Source organism: Pieris brassicae, chromosome 5 (genome assembly GCF_905147105.1).
Source record: "Pieris brassicae chromosome 5, ilPieBrab1.1, whole genome shotgun sequence".
Taxonomy (NCBI): domain Eukaryota; kingdom Metazoa; phylum Arthropoda; class Insecta; order Lepidoptera; family Pieridae; genus Pieris; species Pieris brassicae.
In genome coordinates, this window is record NC_059669.1 from 21,449,108 (window position 1) to 21,471,206 (window position 22,099).

General features: G+C 33.2%; 2 protein-coding genes across 4 annotated transcripts; one reads left to right on the forward strand and one right to left on the reverse strand.

The window, feature by feature from the left end:
* Positions 1–219: 219 nt before the first annotated feature.
* Positions 220–16,958, reverse strand: LOC123709670 (translocation protein SEC62). Of its 3 annotated transcripts, XM_045661161.1 has the most exons (9): positions 16,808–16,952; positions 16,308–16,316; positions 12,501–12,627; positions 8,617–8,750; positions 7,408–7,521; positions 5,891–6,087; positions 4,149–4,335; positions 2,419–2,579; positions 220–887 (listed from the first exon to the last, which is right to left on the reverse strand). In XM_045661161.1, exons 1-9 carry the CDS (start codon positions 16,841–16,843, stop codon positions 746–748), a joined length of 1,107 nt encoding a protein of 368 aa, XP_045517117.1. In that variant the 5' UTR covers positions 16,844–16,952; the 3' UTR covers positions 220–745. The 3 variants fall into 3 exon arrangements, with proteins under 3 accessions (XP_045517117.1, XP_045517118.1, XP_045517119.1); XM_045661162.1 differs by lacking the exon at positions 16,308–16,316 and having other exon boundaries at positions 16,808–16,958; XM_045661163.1 differs by lacking the exons at positions 16,308–16,316; positions 16,808–16,952 and adding an exon at positions 14,097–14,196.
* Positions 16,959–17,093: 135 nt separating this feature from the next.
* On the forward strand, positions 17,094–20,806 carry LOC123710123 (probable serine hydrolase). The gene is made up of 2 exons (XM_045661845.1): positions 17,094–17,401; positions 17,986–20,806. The coding sequence occupies exons 1-2, from the start codon at positions 17,377–17,379 to the stop codon at positions 18,891–18,893; spliced, it is 933 nt and encodes a 310-aa protein (XP_045517801.1). The 5' UTR covers positions 17,094–17,376; the 3' UTR covers positions 18,894–20,806.
* Positions 20,807–22,099: the final 1,293 nt, after the last annotated feature.

The following is a 22,099-nucleotide window of genomic DNA, read 5'->3' on the forward strand; positions in this document are numbered from 1 at the left end:
TCACGAAACTTTTTACTATTATACAGAAAACGTTACGGTGCGTTACATGGGGGGGGGGGGGGGGTCAAGAATCTCATTGTCACGAAACTTTTTACTATTATACAGAAAACGTTACGGCGCGTTACATGGGGGGGGGGGGGGTCAAGAATCTCATTGTCACGAAACTTTTTACTATTATACAGAAAACGTTACGGTGCGTTACATGGGGGGGGGGGGGGGTTGTCAAGAATCTCATTGTCACGAAACTTTTTACTATTATACAGAAAACGTTACGGTGCGTTACATGGGGGGGGGGTTGTCAAGAATCTCATTGTCACGAAACTTTTTACTATTATACAGAAAACGTTACGGTGCGTTACATGGGGGGGGGGGGGGTTGTCAAGAATCTCATTGTCACGAAACTTTTTACTATTATACAGAAAACGTTACGGTGCGTTACATGGGGGGGGGGGGGTCAAGAATCTCATTGTCACGAAACTTTTTACTATTATACAGAAAACGTTACGGTGCGTTACATGGGGGGGGGGGTCAACCAAAAATTGCGTGACGTACTACTTGAACGCTCCCTAAGACCAAAACTGCAAAATTAAAAAAAAAAAATTCAATTAATTTAACCAATAAATGTCGTTTAGTGTAAAAAATCCTAAATTGCCTCAAATAATTCACCAGATTTTTAGTAATAAATGGCGATAAAATCCGACGATTATAATAATAAAAAAAAACTATGCTATTAATAGTATTTAATCTAAGTGCGTACTTCCGGTTCAAGGTCGTCCGAGTTGACGATCTCGAAATCCCTATCTGTGGACGACCGTTGGCTATTATCTGTGTCCGATTCTGAATGTTTTTCAACGTGTTCTGTGGCCGTGATTTCCGGTGGTTCCTCTCTGGAAAGATTGAAAAAAAAAAAAAACAATTTAATTGACAACAACAACGATTAACCATTGTTAAATATGGTAAAAATTTAACTAAATAAATGTCAATTTAAAAGTAATCTAAATATTTGGAAATGTTTATGGATCGAGTCAATTGACTGTTGCTATGGTTAATCATTGAGAGTTGCTAAGTTGCTTTTAAAAATCACACTTCAATTTGTTTTTTTTATGTAAAAGGCGGCAAACGGGTATTAAACTATATCTAAATCTGATGTTACGTGATATCGTATGGACGCTTTGCTCGAAAGTGCGTTGGCGGCCTTTTAAGAATTGGTTCGGAAATACTTCAGTCATTTGTTTTATTATTGTCATATAAATCATTGATTAACGAATAAAAGTACGAATATTGTTACGACCAATCAGAGCAGAGCAAATGCCATTTTGCGGCGACAGCAGATCAGTTCTGATAGAGCATTCAGTGGAGAATTGTGATGATGAGAGGTCTGGTCCAGTAGATTGTGATGAAAAGTGAAATCGTTGCTCTGGGGCCGATCAAGAATACCATAAGCACTATATCTTTGATTACTTATTTGGTGATTACGTCAACAGCAATTATTTCATTGTACCCATACATTGTCTATGCTTGAATGCGAAATGCTTATTATTTATTTTATTTAAATTTTTTCTTCTTCATTGCTTACACTGCTAACTTTTACTATTATTTGTTCCTACTGAGTATTAGATTATTTTTTTTTGCGACTGAGGCCAAACTAGCTGCTGTGGTCTCTGGCAGAATAAACTTTTTCTTAAAAAAAAAAAAAAAATTATCTCTATTATTCTTTTTTTAAATATTTTAATTTTTTGATTATTGATATTTTACGTGTTTCTTGTTTTGTTAGTAATAAATGTTATGTCTATGTCTAAGCATCATTCTTGAGAGCTTTGCTTACTTTGGCTTGGGGGGGGGGGGGGTTTAGTGCCTGTCATTTGTGCTGGCGCCAATTAAGCCCGCCAAAAACGATGTCATATTGATGAGGTGACGATATTTTATTATGATTTTGAAAGGCGTACATTATGTCATCTTGCATTTTAACAGATAAAACTTTTATTTACGACAAAATCTTTAGTTTTGACTATTACAAATGGGGATTCATTTATAATAATTCATTTTAATGTCCTGTAATTAGACATATTTATAATGAAGTTAGTATTGTCTTTTGTTAACATGGCTTTAACACATTTAAAGAATATTTTACCGGATGAAGCTATGTATAAACTTTAAAAACTTAATCAAAGCCGGGGAAATAAATACAGACAACACAACTTTCTCCACAGCTGTGATACTTTTGACATTCAACACCTTTTGTGTTCAGTCACCGTGACCACGCACGCTGTAAAGCACGCGAAACGTCGGATAATTTTAAAATGATTTAAAATATAAAAGTTTATACATAGCTTTGAAGTTTTTATCATTACCAGATAAAATAAATTACTTATAAAAACATAGAACAAAAAATGAGTAAAAAAACGGTTAAAATCTTACTTCAAATCCCCAGTATCCGTATTATCAGTGGCGGGTGCAACCTCTTGCTTCTCTGCTTGCACCAATGGAGTCTTTTCTTCCTCGTCATCAGACTGCTTATCTTTCTTTTTCTTCTTCTTACTCTTCTTGTCACTCTCGGAACCGGGGCCGCGGTATTCGTACTGAAATAATTACAATAATGGACAAAAATTACATTTGCCAGAAGCACTCATTTTTAAGGGTTGCCCCCAAGAACTACTCAACCAATTTTGATAAAAGTAAGACTTCGTTGGGTGAAATATTAGTTGTCATATGTCAATTTCGATGACTTTTACCGTTAAATTTGTTGAAATGCCGTTAAATGACACGTTGACATTTCAAGTTTAGACAGATTATTTAAATATATTTTTAAAAAAATATTTACTTGATCACTAAATAAAACAGAGTAATAACATTTTTTTAGGTCTGAGCCTCAAATTTTTCTGTTTCATGGTCATTTGTCAATCTAATAGGCAAGTAGGTGTAAGTAGTGATCAGCCTGTCGACTTTTTGGGCCTAAGGCGAATCGGTTTCCTCACGATGTTTTCCTTCACCGTTCGAGCGAATGTTAAATGCGCACAAGGAAAGAAAATCCATTGGTGCACAGCCAGGGATTGAACCTAGGACTAGGCCAACACTGCTAGTATATTTACTTGATCTATTGTATTGTCTTTTGTTAAAATGGCTTTTACACATTAAGAAAAACACTTTTTGAACGGATTAAAGCTATGTATTATGATTAAAAACTTATAATTATGACAAAAAACGTCGGAAAAAAAATAAAATTTTGAATTATGTAAATACATAGCTTTAATTCGTTCAAAAAGTGTTTTTCTATACTATATTTGTTATTAGTAGACTAATAAGCGTTAGGCTAGATCGTAATTTTCCTTAATGTCTCAGTAAAGAGATAATTAACATTAAATGTGTGTGTGTATTAGCGTACACACGTAAGAAGTGAAACATCTTTATGACCTTATTTTTCGAAAAATAAATTTAAATTAGATAAAGTTTAACAAAAGGCTTTTATTATCACAGACATGAATACAAAGATTACAATTACTTAATTTTACCTTATTATTATTACTAAATATTACAGAATTTCATTAATTGAAATAGAATTATTACTATCATTGTTATCGTTATTATATATTTTTTGTTATTAATGGCTTCGAATATGTTGAATCAACCGTGGTAGGGACAAGACAAAAGATATAATAGTAGGGACGGGAAAAATGTGACGCATAACGGAATAATGTGACGCGTAACGGAATAATGTGATGCGTAACGGAACAATGTGATGCGTAACGGAATAATGTGACGCATAACGTAATAATGTGACGCATAACGTAATAATGTGACGCATAACGTAATAATGTGACGCATAACGGAATAATGTGACGCGTAACGGAAAAATGCGACGCGTAACGGAATAATGTGACGCGTAACGGAAAAAAATGTGACGCGTAACGGAAAAATGTTACGCGTAACGGAATAGTGTGACGCGTAACGGAATAATGTGACGCGTAACGGAATAATGTGACGCGTAACGGAATAATGTGACACGTAACGGAAAAATGTGACGCATAACGGAATAATATGACGCGTAACGGAATAATGTGGCGCGTAACGGAAAAATGTGACGCGTAATCAAAAAATGTGACGGTATTTTTTTGCAACGCCCATAAAGAAGTTCCAGTTCAAAAACTTACTTTATACAAAGGCCAGAAAGACGCGAAGAAACCCACGTCCTCAGTCAGATTGGGGAGCAGCCAGAGATGGTGTCTCGTGAGAGTCAAAACCCAGACCAAACAGAAGACGACCACTCTGAGCACTGCTAGCACTATTATCAGGACGAGGAACGCTGCCGCCGCGATACTCAAGTAGTATACGCCTTTCCTGAAAAAAAAAAGTATATATTATGTTTGGTTTAGGTATGATGAAAATCTTGTATGTTAATCTCCTCGAAGTAGACATGGGGAGAAATTGGCTGTGCCAAAAATTACAAAAAAAAAATCAAATCGCAATCACGGTTTATAAGACTAATTGTTTTATTAATTGACTTAATGTAGTGTTTTTGGAAAAAAATATATATCAATGATAACTTGCTTGAAACTTTATAAGTAATATTATTTTTTAACCTAATAATATATTTTAAAATTGCGATGATATAGTCATAAAATAATATAATAATGGGCTATAACTATAATAATAATAAATATATTATTATTATACATAGTATGGGATATAGATTGGTCCTACTGGCTAATGTTCCGGTATGATTTCTCTTATCTCAATAGAGTTAAGCCTTGGCCGAGTCACTAACATATATATATATATATGTCGGAGAATGAATATTTTAAAATTCCCGCCACTGTGAAGTTAGTCGTAGAATGCGGTGTGGTATGGTAAGGTAGACTGTCAACGTTGACAATTGACAATGCCTAGTCTGTGTGATCTACCAAATGTCAGTGGCGCGAATGTTTCGTGGCAGTAAGTGAATTCTTTAGTCACTTGAGTTTCGAACGTCGCCTGCGCCGGACGTGCGCACCGACTGTGTTTAAATATTAAGTTATAATGTCGGACGACGGTAGTAACTCCAATTTTGCAATTATTAATCGCGTTGAATCTGCGACATATATATATATATATATATATAGATCCCGAAATTTTCGGGATCTCGTATAGTTTAAAAAAAATATTTCACATGACTGAATACGATGAAAGCTGCATGTTTGTGATAGTGTATATATGTAAATAAAATATTATTTGAAAGAAAACAAAAGCCTTTATCCTTTAATAATACGAACTATACAACTAATTTTAATAACATGAACATAATCAAAACAAAAGTAGGTATAGCTCAAGGAGATTAAAATTGGTGATTTTGAAAGTAACTTCAAAAAAAAGAGTATCTTCTAGTGTCTCAAGAGTGCTATCTGCTAACCGGCATCTAATGTCCATTGCAATGTACCCTATGTAATGTGCAATGTCGCGTGAAGCGTCCCGAGCTGATGTGTGTAGAATCGCTGACAATTGCAGCCCAATCCCGTCAATCTCGAATGGGATCTCGTCATATTATGCTTCGGGATTGATCCCGAAAATTACACGGGATTGCATTCCCTAGTCGTAGGTTCGATCCCCGGCTGTGCACCAATGGATTTTCTTTCTAAGTGCGCGTTTAACATTCGCTCGAACGGTGAACGAAAACATCGTGAGGAAACCTTAGGCCCAAAAAAGTCGACGGCGTGCGTCAGGCACAGAAGGCTGATCACCTACTTGCCTATTCGATTAAGAAATGATCATGAAAACAGATACAGAAAACTGAGGCCCAGACCTCAAAAGGCTGTAGCGCCATTGATTTATTTTTTTATGTTTTTGACACACGAAAGTATAGACAAATACACATAATATGCATAATTTTAAACAAAATAAACGTTTAAAAATATCCAACCTGACGGTAGCAGGCCACAGCGGGAACATGCATATTCCGATAGTTCCAAAGACAACGAGTGCCCCAAACAGCCAGTAGTACCAGGGCATTGGGTCGTAGATCCAGACGTACGCGTCCATACTGTCCAAAAACACTTGCTCCAAATGCATCTCGAGACGTATCTTTCGTTTCTTCTTCTCTTTCTCTTTGTCCTTGTCCTGAAATTAAATTTTGCATTCCTATTATCTTTACAAAATAAATAAAATAGTTACCAGGCTTTAACTAATATTCGGTGACCCTGCAAATGGCGTACATCGTCTAGAATTAAAGTAATATTTAGTGACCATGCAAATGGCGTACATTTTCTAGGCTTTAATTAATATTTAGTGACCATGCAAATGGTGTGAATTTTCTAGCATTTAAGTAATATTCTGTGACCATGCAAATGTTGTAAAATTTCTAGCATTTAAGTAATATTCGGTGACCATGCAAATGTTGTTTTTCCACACTCCCAACTCAAAAAGAGGCTTTGGTCTTTGAAGCTTCGAAAGGAAAACAAAATATTGTTATATGTATTTTTGAATGCCACATCATAAACAAAAAATAGGACAATTTTCTTGTATATTTACGAGCTATTGTCAAATCTACTATAAAGTACTATTAAGTAGGCTATAACAGGATAACATAGAAGCAAATCCTATCAAGAATACAATTTTTCGATACCATTTCTATAGTAGTACTCTTTACACAAAAAATATTAAGAATTTTATTAGTAACACGAGTTGCTTAACTGCAACATTTTCGCCTTTGCCGTGTCTTCTATAGAATATAATTTCAAGCAAGAAAAAAATGTATCGCTAAAACCGACTGTTAACCGATAAGTACTGCTTTTTACCTATATGAGTTTTTATTTTTTAAATAATGATTTTTCAATAAATAACAATTAATTCGAAAAATATAAACATTTGAATTTATTAAATCAAGTTCGGTAATACCGAGAAATGGATGTCTTTGAAAATTACTTTCGATTTTAATGTGTTGATCTTTGCAATTACGTCTTTAATTATCACTGGTTTAATTTTCTTATAAATACCAAATAGCTGCTCAGACGCATTCGTCCTTTACACTTTATTAATACTGTTTGCATTTGAGCCGCCCCATACCTCAGGTAGTGTTTCTAATACAAGTATGAATTAATACCGCGCACTGTAAAGCGAAGCGTCGGCCCTTTTTTTTAATTATGTAAAAAAATAAGTTTATAATAATACATAGCTTCAATCCGTTGAAGTTATATATGTACGTATCTTTGATTTGCGCGTCCTCTTCCATCGCTGGCAGAATGAATACTGACGCGATAAATATCGACCAGACAGAAATATACCAGACCAGAATACTAGATTCTAAACACTATATATATTTATCGAGGATAATTGATACAGATTACAAGAAATCCAGCGATCCGTAATACGCCTGTACTACACATGGTGATTCTAGATTACGATAAACATGAACTAATGGGATCAGATATGATAACTTACTTTGCCTTCTGAAGCGCTTGCCTTGTCTCCATCCTTTTCATCACCACTTTTGCTCGACTTCTCCACGTCCTTCTTCTTGGATTTGCCTCTCAACTCTTGTTCACTCACTGGTACCTATAAAGTAAAAATTTGATATGAAGAGCGCATTAGGGAGCGTTCAAGTGTTACGTAACGATTGGGGGGGGGGGGATTGAATTACGCGTTATTTTTAGTATTATTTCCCACTTTCCAGGACCTTACACTACATAATGGTAAGTTTTCAGTGTAAGGTAACGTTTTACTATTGGATACAGAAAACGTTACGGCGCGTTTCATTGGGGGGGGGGGGGGGTGTCAAGAATCTCCAAAAATTGCGTGACGTATTACTTGAACGCTCCCGTATTTAAAGTATAATTAAATGTATTAATATTACTTTTCAAAATTCAATTTAGAAGTCATTTTATGTATTCGTATTTATTAAGTAATAGACTTTATATACAATAAAAATTTTGTCTTCCGTTTTAACAAAATCAGTGGCCCTACCCCCTTGAACTTGGCCTCCGATTTCTGTGTGTTTCGTGGTCATTTTTTAAAATCGTGATCAGGTGTACGCGACCCGGTACAGCTGATCTCTTTCCTGATTCTTCCTGACGGTTCCTCTCAATTTTTTCCTTCACCGTACGAGTGTTTAACGACCACAGACGGAAAGGTCGGTACTTCACCTTGACACAGTTCCATCATCGGACGTTAAGGCAGAATTCCTGTACCATCTAGACATTCGTCGTTCGACAACTAAGCGTATTTTAAAGCAGTTTTGTCGGGCACCACCACTATGTGGAACCAGCTGCCCACTGAAGAATTTTCGAACTAATTCGACTTAGGGTCCTACAAGAAAAGAGCGTACTAACTCGCGAGCCCGCTGGCATTGATTGTTTATGTATCACTTAAAATTAGATGAAGGCTAACCAGCCGTCTCCGTCTTGTCCTATTAAAAAAAACTACTCATCCTGCTTTAACGTACAATTAATGATGCCCAAAAATATTTATATTATTAAGTAACACTAAATGTTTGAAAATAAAATAAACTTGTGAAGGTGTTTGTTCCTTTTTATAATTAATTGAATGAATCTTCTTGTGGTAAACGATCTTGTCACCGTGACCACCACAATTATACATAGCTTTAATCCGTTCAAAAAGTGTTTTCTTAATTTCTACTTTATATCCAGATACCTTTTTAGCCCTGTGGAATAACTTGTGTAGTAACATCTGGTGAAGGAATTCCGTGACATCGAGTCGAGTTGTGAAGAGTGGGTTTTTGGATGTCGCCCATTTCGATGTCAGGAGAGCGTCTACTGCCTTTGTACCTGAAATTTCATAAATTTCTATCAATAATTGTTTATGAATCTCACTTGGATGCAACTAGGGAATGCTCGCGAGATCCCGTGTAATTTTTCGGGATCAATCCCGAAGCATAATATGACGAGATCCCGTTCGAGATTGACGGGATTGGGCTGCAATGGTCAGCGATTCTACACACATCAGCTCGGGACGCTTCACGCGACATTGCACATTACATAGGGTACATTGCAATGGACATTAGATGCCGGTTAGCAGATAGCACTCTTGAGACACTTTAGAAGATACTCTTTTTTTGGAAGTTACTTTCAAAATCACCAATTTCAATCTCCTTGAGCTATACCTACTTTTGTTTTGATTATGTTCATGTAATTAAAATTAGTTGTCTAGTTCGTAATATTAAAGGATAAAGGCTTTTGTTTTCTCTCAAATAATATTTTATTTACATATATACACTATCACAAACATGCAGTTTTCATCGTATTCAGTCATGTGAATTTTTTTTTTTAAACTATACGAGATCCCGAAAATTTCGGGATCCCGCCGGATTGATGATCTCGAGTCGGGATTGCATTCCCTAGATGCAACGAAACACAATGTCAAAACACTGATATTTGCATGTCAAAAATGCAAATCTAATCTAAATATTGCACAGATTCCAAATAGTTTACCTCATTGTTAAATTTAGTTTGTTATTAAGAAAATCATGTATTATTCACATAATTCTAAATTTTAATTTTTTTCAGACGTTTCTAGCTTAGCATAGCATAGCTTTAATCCGTTCAAAAAGTGTTTTTCTTAATGTTTAATAGCTATTTTAACAAAAAACAATACAATTTGTTATTGTTAAACCTTTCGAAACATTATAACTTTAGTTATAAATTAAAAAAAAAAACGGCTTTTAAAAACGTGTCTAGTTATAAGTTTGTTACATTCCAGGTAATAATGTACACTGGACATGTAGCACTATAATTTTTTGTGTAATTTATTAGTTAATAAAGAATCTTTGAAATTGAATTGAAAACACTGATAAACGAATGGAGCAAAAATAAAATCGGCTCCAATTAAATATTGATACATGTGGCGTCAAATTGCCTGGTCATCATGAGTACTGCGTGTCAGGGCTGATACTGAAGCGGAGAACGACAATGAGAGACTTAGGAGTGCGAGTGGAATCCGAGATTGTAGTGGACATTCACAAGAAAGCATACGCAAGAATGGTATTTGTCCTTAGAAAGGCAACAACTTTCACTAATATTAAAGCCATCTCAAGCTTGTAAAACGCTCTGCTTAGAAGTATGTTAGAATGTAACTCCTCTGCTTGGGCTTCGCAAGAAGCTAAATACTGCCATATGTTCGAGCACATACAGAATATATTTACACGATACCTCTATATACGAGTATAGATATACAAAAATAATGAAGTTAGAAAAAATCTTACAGAGAAAATTTCACACTAGACGAACTACTTTGCATCAGGGCTCGTATGTATCCATACTATCCTTTAATGTATGCAATATTATTTGTCTTACGCTTGGTGGCCTGTGTTCCTCCCATACAAAACGCCAATTACTTCAAATATGTAAGGACTATACCTAGTCCAGCCACGAATGTATGGTTTTACGCACTGTTTCCGATGTATATATCGCAGTAAAGTAGTTAAATCAGAGAGTTAATTGAATCTCTAGACAGTTAATTAAAAATCGATGTTCAATCAAGTCTCTAAAGTTCCGTCAGACAAATGAGTGAACGAAACGTTCCTAGGCAACAAGACAAGACTAACCTAACCATTTACAATAAAGCAAAACACGTAATTTCCAAGCTCTCAGTTCTTCATCATCACACCAAAATAACAATAACAAATGAAATAATCATGACGGAGTCTTGTTTTACATTGTTAATCAACACGCTGGCTTTCGGTCAGACAGATAGTTAAACGTTTTCGACGATGCTTTATTTAAATCAAAATGCTAGCGACTTGATTGAATATCGACATTTAATTAACAGTCTAGAGATTCAAATAACTCTCCGATTTAACTACTTCACTGCGACATATATACTGTACATTGTAATCCACATTAGATATTAAACCTGTGCATCATTTTAATTAGCGCACTAACCATACAAGTATTAGCTGAACGAAACCTCGCATAACATTGATAACCTACTAAAACTTATAAACAATACAATAAAAATGTTGAACCCTATTCTAATTTAGTAAGAGCTAATATTGAATGCGTTTTCTGTATATACAATAATTCGGCGTGAACTTAGTGGTTATACAATTCTTTGTTAATATTATAGTAGCTGATAACGCATTGGTTGATTCGTTTAGCTTAGCTTCACACGATTCCCAGCTTTTAATAGTCTAAACAAGATTCCTTATCACTCCGTTTCACTGCGCAATAAACTTAAGCCCTAAAAATGCTTTTGAACTTCAAAAGCTCTGAATGGACTTTTAGCGATGTCCCCTCCCCCGTTTATAAAAATATATTATGACAAGTGTTTAATAGGGGAATATCTCATATGGGACTGGAAGCGCACAATATAACAATGCGTTATAACAGTACCGAGTTTTAATTGGGTTTACTGTATAGTAGATATATACATGAATATTTTACATAAAATAATTTCGAAAAAATTCAGAGTACGAATGAAGTATTTATGGATGTCTCTTACTTAACTTGAATTTATTTTTGGATAAGTCAACGACCCGCAAATCGTTTTATTTTTATGTTCGCGCTGAATTTATGTTTATATATTTCATGTTACATATTTGAAAATTTTAACAAAACGAGAGCACATATATACCTCGATAATAATTGTAACTCATCATGTTATGTTAAAGTAACGCAATATGTAGTTCACAGTACATTTTTTGATATTACAAATAAACAAATGCAAAAAGAACTAAAATAACTAAACGTTTCAACATTTATTAATTCCCAAATATAAAGCGTTTAAAAGAGAACAACTAGCAAAAAACTCTCTTTTTAATATAAAAATAATTATATTAAAATTCTTTGTTTTCATTTATCAAAATTGGACGGATTTGAAAACATACTTTCACAAGACTATTAATCTTAGGGATCCATATATATAGATATAGTATCCCAAGGTAATACAAATCCCTTGCGGAAACTGTTGATGCTATTGTCATACATAAAACTACAAAAAGGTTTTGCTAAACCAAAAAACTAGTACAACAAAACAAGTGAGAAGGCCGAACACCTTTATTACCTTTGTATATTTTTTTACCTAGTTATATTCCATACTTATACCCAAATCTCTGAAAAAAACCAGATCCTATTTAGATGAAACTTTGGACAGATCCCTAAGCTGATTTGAAAGCCAATACAAATACAGATAACCGTACTCATTTTCTAACCAAATTACATACGGATAAGATAAATTTTAAGTAATTTAAAAAGTCTACTACTAAACGCAAAATTTACGTCATTTTAAAGCATTAAAAAGTCTACTACTAAACGCAAATTTTACGTCATTTTAAAGCATTAAAAAGTCTACTACTAAACGCAAATTTTACGTCATTTTAAAGCATTAAAAAGTCTACTACTAAACGCAAATTTTACGTCATTTTAAAGCATTAAAAAGTCTACTACTAAACGCAAATTTTACGTCATTTTAAAGGATTAAAAAGTCTACTACTAAACGCAAATTTTACGTCATTTTAAAGCATTAAAAAGTCTACTACTAAACGCAAATTTTACGTCATTTTAAAGCATTAAAAAGTCTACCTGTAAAATACTCGACGTGGTGGTTTAAAAATTTCGTTTTCTTCGTCGGTACATTCGCTTTAAGCCACTTAGCGACCGCATACTCCTCACTAGTCGCCTTTTCAGATTCGGGGGGTTCACCGAACTCCTGTAATTATTACATTTAAAAACTTCATTATTCGGCCAACAAATGAAATGTCTTAATCTCAATATTTGTCAGGTTAAATATCGTCTTTTGTTAACATAGCTTTTACACATTAAGAAAACACTTTTTAAACGAAGCTATGTATTAAAAGCTTATAATTATTTACATAATTTTCAATTTATAAAATAAATATTTTTATTTTATTAATATTTATACAATATTATATAATTTGCTTCAATCCGTTTAAAAAGTGTTATCTTAAAGGTTAAATATCTTTAACCGAATTAACATCTCTGGCACCGAGAGTAACATATAGTGTTATAAATATAACTAGGCAAAATTTAAGCTAACTAAAACATATTTATTTTTCAAATATTACAGTCACAAAAATGGATTATATTAATTAATACCAAATGAAATAAACAATAACAGTTTCGTGAACATTTTTGTTTTCTCTAATAGACAAGTTGGTGATTAACCTTTTGTGCCAGACACCAGACAGTCGTATATTGAAACCATGAGGTCAAAACTGACGCAGTTAAACCACAGATTCTAGGTTTGATTCCTTTTAATCGTTTACTTAACAAAATCTCTTCAAAGACTTCACAGAACATTCAACACAATTTAGATAAGAAAAACATTTTCGAATTACCTTTTATGAATGAACATAAACATTGGTAAGCCTAAAAGCCTCATAAAATAAAGGAACGTAAAAGAACTCGCTACAACTCTGGTCATGGCGTCAGATTTGTATATTTTCATTAGGTACGGAAGTACTATTGATAAAAAGCATCGCGGAGTAAATTTTCGCCGAAGTATTTACAATTGACGCGGTAGCCTTGAACCTGAAGATCGTTACATAAACCTACTGCATTTGTTGAGATATACGTTACTTTTAGTACTACATAAATAAATATACGCCAAATATTTTCTAAAACCCTATAGCTTCTAAACTAATCTTAATCTTTCAGTTAGTTAATTCTTCAACTGAAACACTATCACAATCTTCACTGTTTTGTCCGTCTTATCGAATTTTTGTTGTCTCAGTGGTTGCCTGCAAGAGTTCGCTTGAAAACGACACGGAAGTATCCCCTCATTCATTTAATTATGTCAATTGTATTATATTTCAGCAACGAAGTGTTAATAAATAAATAAAGCGTTCGTCATGAATCAATCTAAGTATTCGACCTCAAAAGCCTGAATCTCCCGTTAGGGGCGATAACATAAGACCTTTCCGCTTTTATGACGTTGGTTTTGGACTTGTATACTTGTAATCAAAAATTTTAGAATTAAAAAGTAATTTTAATAAGACGTAGTATTTATCCGCGCTAATAAAAACACATCAATTCCGTATACTTAGCAAGATTTGAACAGCTGTAGTTGTCACATTCTATATTTAAAAATCCACATACAATTATTACTTAGAACATAAAAAAAAACACGTTTCAATTAAAAAATCGAACATTACTCACGAATTCTTCACCCATGATACACGTGCTACTGTGCTCGGGTTCTAACAGTGACTACGAGCGGTGAAAGTATTAAGTAGGACATTTTCTACCTACAAGCAACACAAAACGGACCGACATTACGGTTTATTAAAAAGTAAGGCTATATTCAATTTCCTAACAAGCCATTTTAATCTGACGTCGCAAATATTCAAAGGCACATAAGAACATATTACGTATGTAATCTAACTCTTTAGTCATATTGCGTGCGTAACTTTCAAAATTTTAGCAATATTAAATTAAATTACAGTAACCCGGTATAACGCGGTAACCAGGACCGCGTTATAGGACTATTGTCGTAAAACAGTTTTTTTAACAATTCAAAAACTAGATTATATTAAAGTTATTTATTTTAATTTTATAAGACATTTAAAACAGGTGCAAAGTTAGGCGAAACTTATGGACTTGACAAATCATTATAAACTTCGCACTACAGAAATATAACTAGATAAATGTTCGCGTTATAGGGGTAAATATCGCGTTATATGAGGACAGAAATCGCGTTAAAGGGGGTTTTAATGTACTTACAAATACAGCGATTAGGCTTGCGAGGAAAAAGAACACAAAGTATCTTTCTTCTCCCTCCAAGCTACCTCTATGAAATCCATCAAACAAAAACAGCTGTTTGTATTGTAAATACAAATAGAATCGTCCTTATTATGAAAAACTATCCTTATAAAAAAATTGCTTTGTTCCGTCGGTACCCTTAAAGTAACAACGCTTTCAGTTTTAAACATCAATAGAATGTATTTCGACCGGAATGTTTATGTAAAAAACAGTATAGCAAAGTTACTATACAAGAATTATTCCCCACTCAATATTCTTAGTTTTTCTGTATTCGTCTGTTTCCTGGGAAAAGGTTTTATTATTATGTAAACACAGTTCAAGTAATATTTACCTGGAGCTTTTATTTTCCTTAGGTTATACTAAAAATATAGGATCAAGATTTTTTTAATGTTACAAGAGGCTCAGCCGATGTTAATTGATGGACAATCACACTGCCAGAGCGTTTGCAAGCATGCTGCCATCTTTTTAAGAATTGGTACGCTCTTTACTTGAAGAACCCTCAAAGTCAAATTGGTTCGGAAATACTTCAGTGGGCAGCTGGATTATTATGGATTGGTTACAATAGCTCTTAAAATTAAGTTACTATATGTTAAATTTATAGGTATGGAATATAATTCATTTCTCGGAGTAGCTTGTCCAACTTCTTTGTTAAAAATGAAGATAAAAAAAATCTGTAATAGTTTAATGTTACTTGGTAGTAGGGATCGAGATGGTCAACTTGATTGACAACCAAGATTAACCGTTGGTTCAGGCTAACTTGAAATGGTATTTTATGAGTTTTGCCCCTAATTATTGTTTATGATTAAAAGCACCTTAAAATAAAAATATTAATATAGACAATTCAAGCAATTGTTAATAAAAATATAAATAATTTGTAATAAATATGCTACATAGTTTTTATTATTATGGGAGATAAATATTATTAGTGTAAGAAACCACTTTATATATATGACAGATTATGATTATAATTTAAGCTTAACATAACTTAGCTATTCTTCTTATAGTTGCTAAAGGTTAGAAAATAATTACATCAAATTGATCTATGAACCAAGCATGAACACACCGGGCTTTAAGGAGATAAAATGACTGATAAAAGTCTTCCAAAGATGCTCCTATTGTATTGACAATATAGAAGGAAGCATAGTAATATACTAAGTGGTAAGGAAAAAATTGTTTCAACTGTCAAATCCTGCTTGTATAGTTGAAAATAGAAAAAATGCATAAACAATGGTTTACCATTTTCACTTAATTTATGTATAAAATGTTAATAAACCTTATGTAACTACTGGTACAGTAGTATATCTATATTAAAATATTTATATTAATATATAAATTATATCAAAAATGGGTCAACAAAGGAAGTGCATAACAATTTATATAATATTACAGTGTTTTCTCTTAGTCAACATTATGATGTTCATTTTACACATATATTCAAGATTAACCGAGTAGTGTAACTAAATTTACAAAGCTGAGAATAAGATTACAGATTTTTTTATAATACAACATCAACAGACACCATGATAAGCAATTATTGGGTTATATTATCTAGAGCTGAGCTACAAGTAATGGTACTGCTTAAAACTAAATTAATCAATTTTCACAAACCTTTTTCCGCTGAAAAAATACTTTAATAAATATTAACTTGGCAGAGATCAAACAAAGAAGCAGCAGGAAGGATCGTAGTTATTTATAAAATTTGAAAGACCACGCCGCTTTTGTACAACTGCGCATTATGTGGCTAAAATGTTTTAAATTTTTAATCTCTTTGTCCTTATAGTTTAATAACTGAATCCTTATATTAAAGAGTAAACGCCACGCGTAAAATAGAAAAACTGCCGACGAAGTACCTTCTAAGTAGTCTCACAAATCACAATACAGGATACAGAATTACGATATATATTTTATGGAGATGAAGCGTTCTCTTTGATAACAATTTATTACAGAAATACTGAACAGAAGCCAAGCGGGTAAAATATATAGTAATATAAAGTTGGTTTGCAGTTATATCTCAAATCTCGACGGATTAAATATATTATAAAACGATACGTAATTGTGCATATTAGAGCCATTATGGTTTTTTAAAACAAGTTTATTTAGATACATACCTCTTTGCGTTTCTTAGTTTTTCTTTTTTCTGCCATCGCAATTTTGTATACGTAGCTATTCCTATTGGTTTTCCTTACAAGTCACAGCTTAATTCTCACAACGCTGAAATATTGACAACAAAACCAAGAGATGAAAAGAAAATCATAATAAAATATGAATGTCAGAAGTCACCATCTTTTTTAGATGTCATGCGCTGACGTGTATGAAAGACATTTGACAACATAGAACACATAAGACAAGTCATCGGAGTGCTTGACTCTTGAGGCAGTTGACAGCTCACAGCTGTGCACTCTTCAGTAATCAGTTAGCACTTGCAACTTAGCAGTGTACAGCGGGTAGCCACTAGGCAGCCAGTGCCGTTATTCGGTATAATTTGATAATATATGAACATTCGTCAAGTGATTTATGGATATGTTTAAACGATTAAACACTTATTAATAAACGGTGGTTTTGTTCTATATTTTCGACTTGGGAATTGTAGTGATTGTGTAAAAGCCGGGCGATTAGTTTATCGCGCTACTCTGTTACTTGGAGACAGGAGTGCATAAAGCTTTAATAAGGGATAAAAATGAACGGTCGAGAAACCAAAGAAGGTATACATATGTATTAAAAGCTTAATTATTTCATTTCATGTAATTGTCTGCATGGCCCTTTAGGTGGCTATTATTGGTTTAGTAATTGCAACTTGGATATTGTACCACATGTTAATACTTTTAAACAGTACTTTTTTACATTATATTCTTATTTTAAATTACTATGTATTTTATATACTCCATTTGAAATTACTAAACATCAAAGGCTTAAAAAAATATTAAATACAGCCTTATAATTTTAATTTCTTGAACTGTTGCATTTTGATTGATAAATATATTTTTTTTATATAAACAAAAAAAATGTGCTATGTAAGATAAATCAATAGGTATAAAACATTTTTTTAACATTATGTTAACTTTGACCATGATAAATGTTATCTGATTTAAATGTTTTCTATAATATGATATATGTAATCAAGATTAGGGACCAAGGTTGGCTTATTAAATTAAAATCTAATTTTACAGTATTTCCTAAAACAATAGAATATAAAATAATTTTTTGATGTGTTTGACCTAAAAATGATTTAACACCACCTAATTCATTAAGAATATTTTAATTAAGATTTAATATGACTTTCTTACAGAGTTACCGGTAGGAGTGTCTGTAGAGGAAATTGTAATTCCTGTACCATGGGGACATGTGGCTGGCAGGTGGTGGGGCCCTCGGAACAAACAACCCATAATTGCTATTCACGGATGGCAAGACAATGCTGGTACGTGGGATAATCTAATACCACAACTTCCAGCCAACACCTCTGTGTTAGCAATTGATTTGCCTGGCCATGGATTATCTTCTCACTATCCTTCAGGAATGCTCTATTATGTTTTCTGGGATGGGATAGTTCTCCTACGAAGGATTGTTAGGCATTTCAGGTGGGAGAAAGTAAGTCTTATTGGCCACTCTCTTGGAGGAGCATTAAGTTTCATGTATGCAGCATCTTATCCAGACGAAGTTGATAGAATCATATGCATTGACATAGCAAGCCCTGCAGTGCGACCTCCAGACAACATGGTTGTAGCTACAGGCTGGTCAATAAATAAATTATTAGACTATGAAAAATTGACCGAAGATAAGATTCCATGCTATGAATATGAAGAAATGATTGATATAGTTGTTGATGCTTACAAAGGGTCGGTATCTAGAGAGAATTGTAAGGTATTAATGAAACGTGGAATGTCTCCCGCACCATCAAATGCGAAGAAACAAGGTTTTTATTTTAAAAGGGACCCAAGACTTAAAGTGTCTGGCTTGGCCATGATGTCAATTGAAACAGCTCTAGAATATGCTAGTCAAATTCGGTGCAAGGTCTTAAATATTCGAGCCATTCCAGGACAAAACTGGGAAAGACTAGATTACTATACTAAGATAATAGACAAATTGAAAGAAACAACTGATGTTACATACATGGAAGTAGAAGGAACTCATCATGTCCAATTGAATGCTCCTGAAAATATATCTAACATAATTGAAGATTTCTTAGAAGAATATTAAGTTTAGCTCAATGTTTAGTGATGTTTGTGATAAAAATCATTAAATGTACAAATATTAAGCCTAAGAGGCCTTTAGTCTCGAAGTATTTTGTTAATTTTTGGATAAAACATGCTACTATCAACATTTATTATACATGCATCAAAGTTTCTGTAACAGGTATTATGTCTTAATTAACATTGTTAACCAGGCTTTGCACATGAATGTAATTTATTGTAAATACTTTATTATTTTGCTACAAATTCATTTGTTCCTTAGCTTATAAAAAATTAAATTAAATAATTAAAATAGCTCAATCAATGATCATAATGATTACCATACTACAATCATCTTTGTATTCAATTTAAATACAACCTTCATAGTTATTTTATATACTAAGTAGTCAATTTACAATTTTCAATATGAACAATACATATTTATTACCATTAAAATAAGTGTAGTTTAATGTATGACTGTATTGCATGACCGTCCAGCTTGAAAGTGCCTATAATGGGTTTTTAAAGTAGGCTTTTTGCATAGTGATACTTTGTTTCTGCTTCCACAAACGCGACACAATTTTAATGCATAAATGTCTTATTTTTATACACATATACCTATATGCACTATAAGCCTAATAGATAAACGTTTCGTCCCTAACACTATCGCAGTTTGAAATCAACTATATGATAAGTCTTTAGTGGTAATAAACCGACTCTAATCACTTAGTAATCAAGTGTTTGTGACATCATTGCTGGCTAATTTGACCTTTGAATAGTTTTCACAGTAAAGACGCGTGTCTGGTTCAAAGGGGTCATTTGTTCACGTTAATGTACTGTCTTGGAACAAAAGTAAAATGTAAATTAAGTTTTTTGTTTAGATTGTAAGACGCTTTGGAATTTTAGACGAATAGTAGGAAAAATTATGCAATGCTTATTGGCTTATATTCGGCTATTCGAGCGGTTACGCTTCGTTGAATAATTGGCACGCCGTATAGTATAGTATTAAACGCTATCCTAAAATACGTAAAATATATTTCGTATGTTACAGATACTAATATTAAAATTGGGACATCTATTATTCTGGTTTCTCTTAAGAACATAGTTTTGATGTACTACAATATCTTGATTAAAATTGATAACTTAAAACAAAAAACGCGTGCGTCTGATTGTTATCTTTCATATCGTCTACTAGATTCTATGACTAATCACAATCTCGTGTCGTCTTTTGTTTTCCATTTTCACTATATGAATTAAAATGTTCCAACTTTAGTGCCGTCACGATGCTAAAACGTACATATACTGTATTCGCATCGACTTTTGTTGAAGAATTACTATGTTTTTATACCAGCTAAATAAAATTTAAAATACATTTTTGTATGAAAAACTTTGTGTGCTACATATTTGGGTATAAATTTAATTAATAAAAATCTATAAATGTATGTGGTGTCACACAATAGTAAAACAATATAGGTATGTTGTTGATTCCGTACCAGCTGGAGTGCTCCTCAAGTTTTATTTATAAACATTTAATTCTGTATTAAGTTTTGTATATGTGATATTAGTTTATATCAATCAGCGTTGATTTTTGTAACACGACTAATAAGGGGCTGTCCATTAATCACGTGAGGTTCAGGGGGGGGGGTGATCTTCGACAAAAATCACGAAATATCACTAGGGGGGGGTTTTTTAAAAAGTAGTGTAGTGTACCTTGACTCGTCGTTGATTTTTCTCATGATTACACCCAGGGAAAAATGTTAAAAAAATATCATGTGAGTAATGGACAGCCCCTTACAAGCAGTAATACTATCGGCTGGATATCGTATGTTAAACGCAAATATTTATAACTGGAACAATAATAAGCTTGATTAGAAAAACCTGACCATAATTGATGTTAGGCAAATTATTTATATTTAAACCACGATTAAATTATTGAAAAACGTCACTGCGTAATTTATTTTAACCTTTGTACGTCAACCTGGTTTAACAACTAAATTATACATTCTCAAGACTTCTGGTATTTTCTATTAGGTGGGCCGTAAAATTCGTAGGCTTAACATAGACATCTTTTTTTAAACGATTTGATTATTCAACAGTCAACAGTTCAACATTCAAGTTGCATAAGAGAGCGATTATAGCGCTTATACATTTTCGATGCCATCTTTATGGTACGATTTGTCTTCTCAAATTTGGCGGTTTCCTCTTCATCGGCGCAAAATTTCTCGAGCTATTCTTGAGGTCTGAGAACAGGAAATTATCGCTGGGGGCCAAATGTGGGGATGTTGCAATATTTTGAATTATTTACTCGTTTATAGCGGGTTATTACTGGTGAGTTACGTAACAAAAATAGTCTACTTCGGCGCAGGGTTTGGTGCACTCTATTGCATAAGACTTGGGCAAAATTTTTCAATAACTTTTAGTCACACGAGGTATAACGAAGACCCTGAAGAAAGGTTAACGTGCTGGCACCTAATAATCATGCAAGTGAATATTCAAATAACTTTAATTCTCATTATTAAAAGTTAAGACTTTGAGGAGGTGCTGATGTAAAATTAGTGTGAAATTGTGTTGGTATTTCATTGGCTAGTTTTAGCTCTATGGTAGAAAAGTAAGTATTAAAAGCTGCACAAATATCGGTTGTTTAAGGTAACTCTGGTATCTTGTATTTGTTACTAGCCAATTTATTTATTAGACTTAACATTTTTTTTCGGGTTCTTAGCGTGCTTAATAAAAGTAATAAGGTTTATTGTGTTAGATAATTAAGCCTTAATAAATATTTATAGGTTAAGTTTGGCGGATTTAATGCATAGAAGGTTAAATTGTAAATTAGACTTGATTAATATTGACGTTCATTAGTGTACATACCAATATGAATAATTACATTTTAATTTTAGTACATTCATGATCTAGATCTCAGCCGAGGCCATGTGACCAATCTGTTGTTTGACTGTTTCGATTCTGCTTTTTGGTTGAAGGATTTTGGAGGTAATACCTACACGGCTCCGACTCTCCAGGTACTCTTACCTAAATATTCATTCCTTGGAAGTGTTGCCTTGAAGTACAAATATAAATTTTCGTAATCCTACAACGAACATAAATTATATAACAAAAAACAAATTAAGATATATAAATAATTGAATACATAATATCTATCTTACTCGGCTGGCTTGTGTGACGGTGTGAAAGTGAGTTATAAATGTATTTTATTCATTTACATACACGACTTATCGTGAC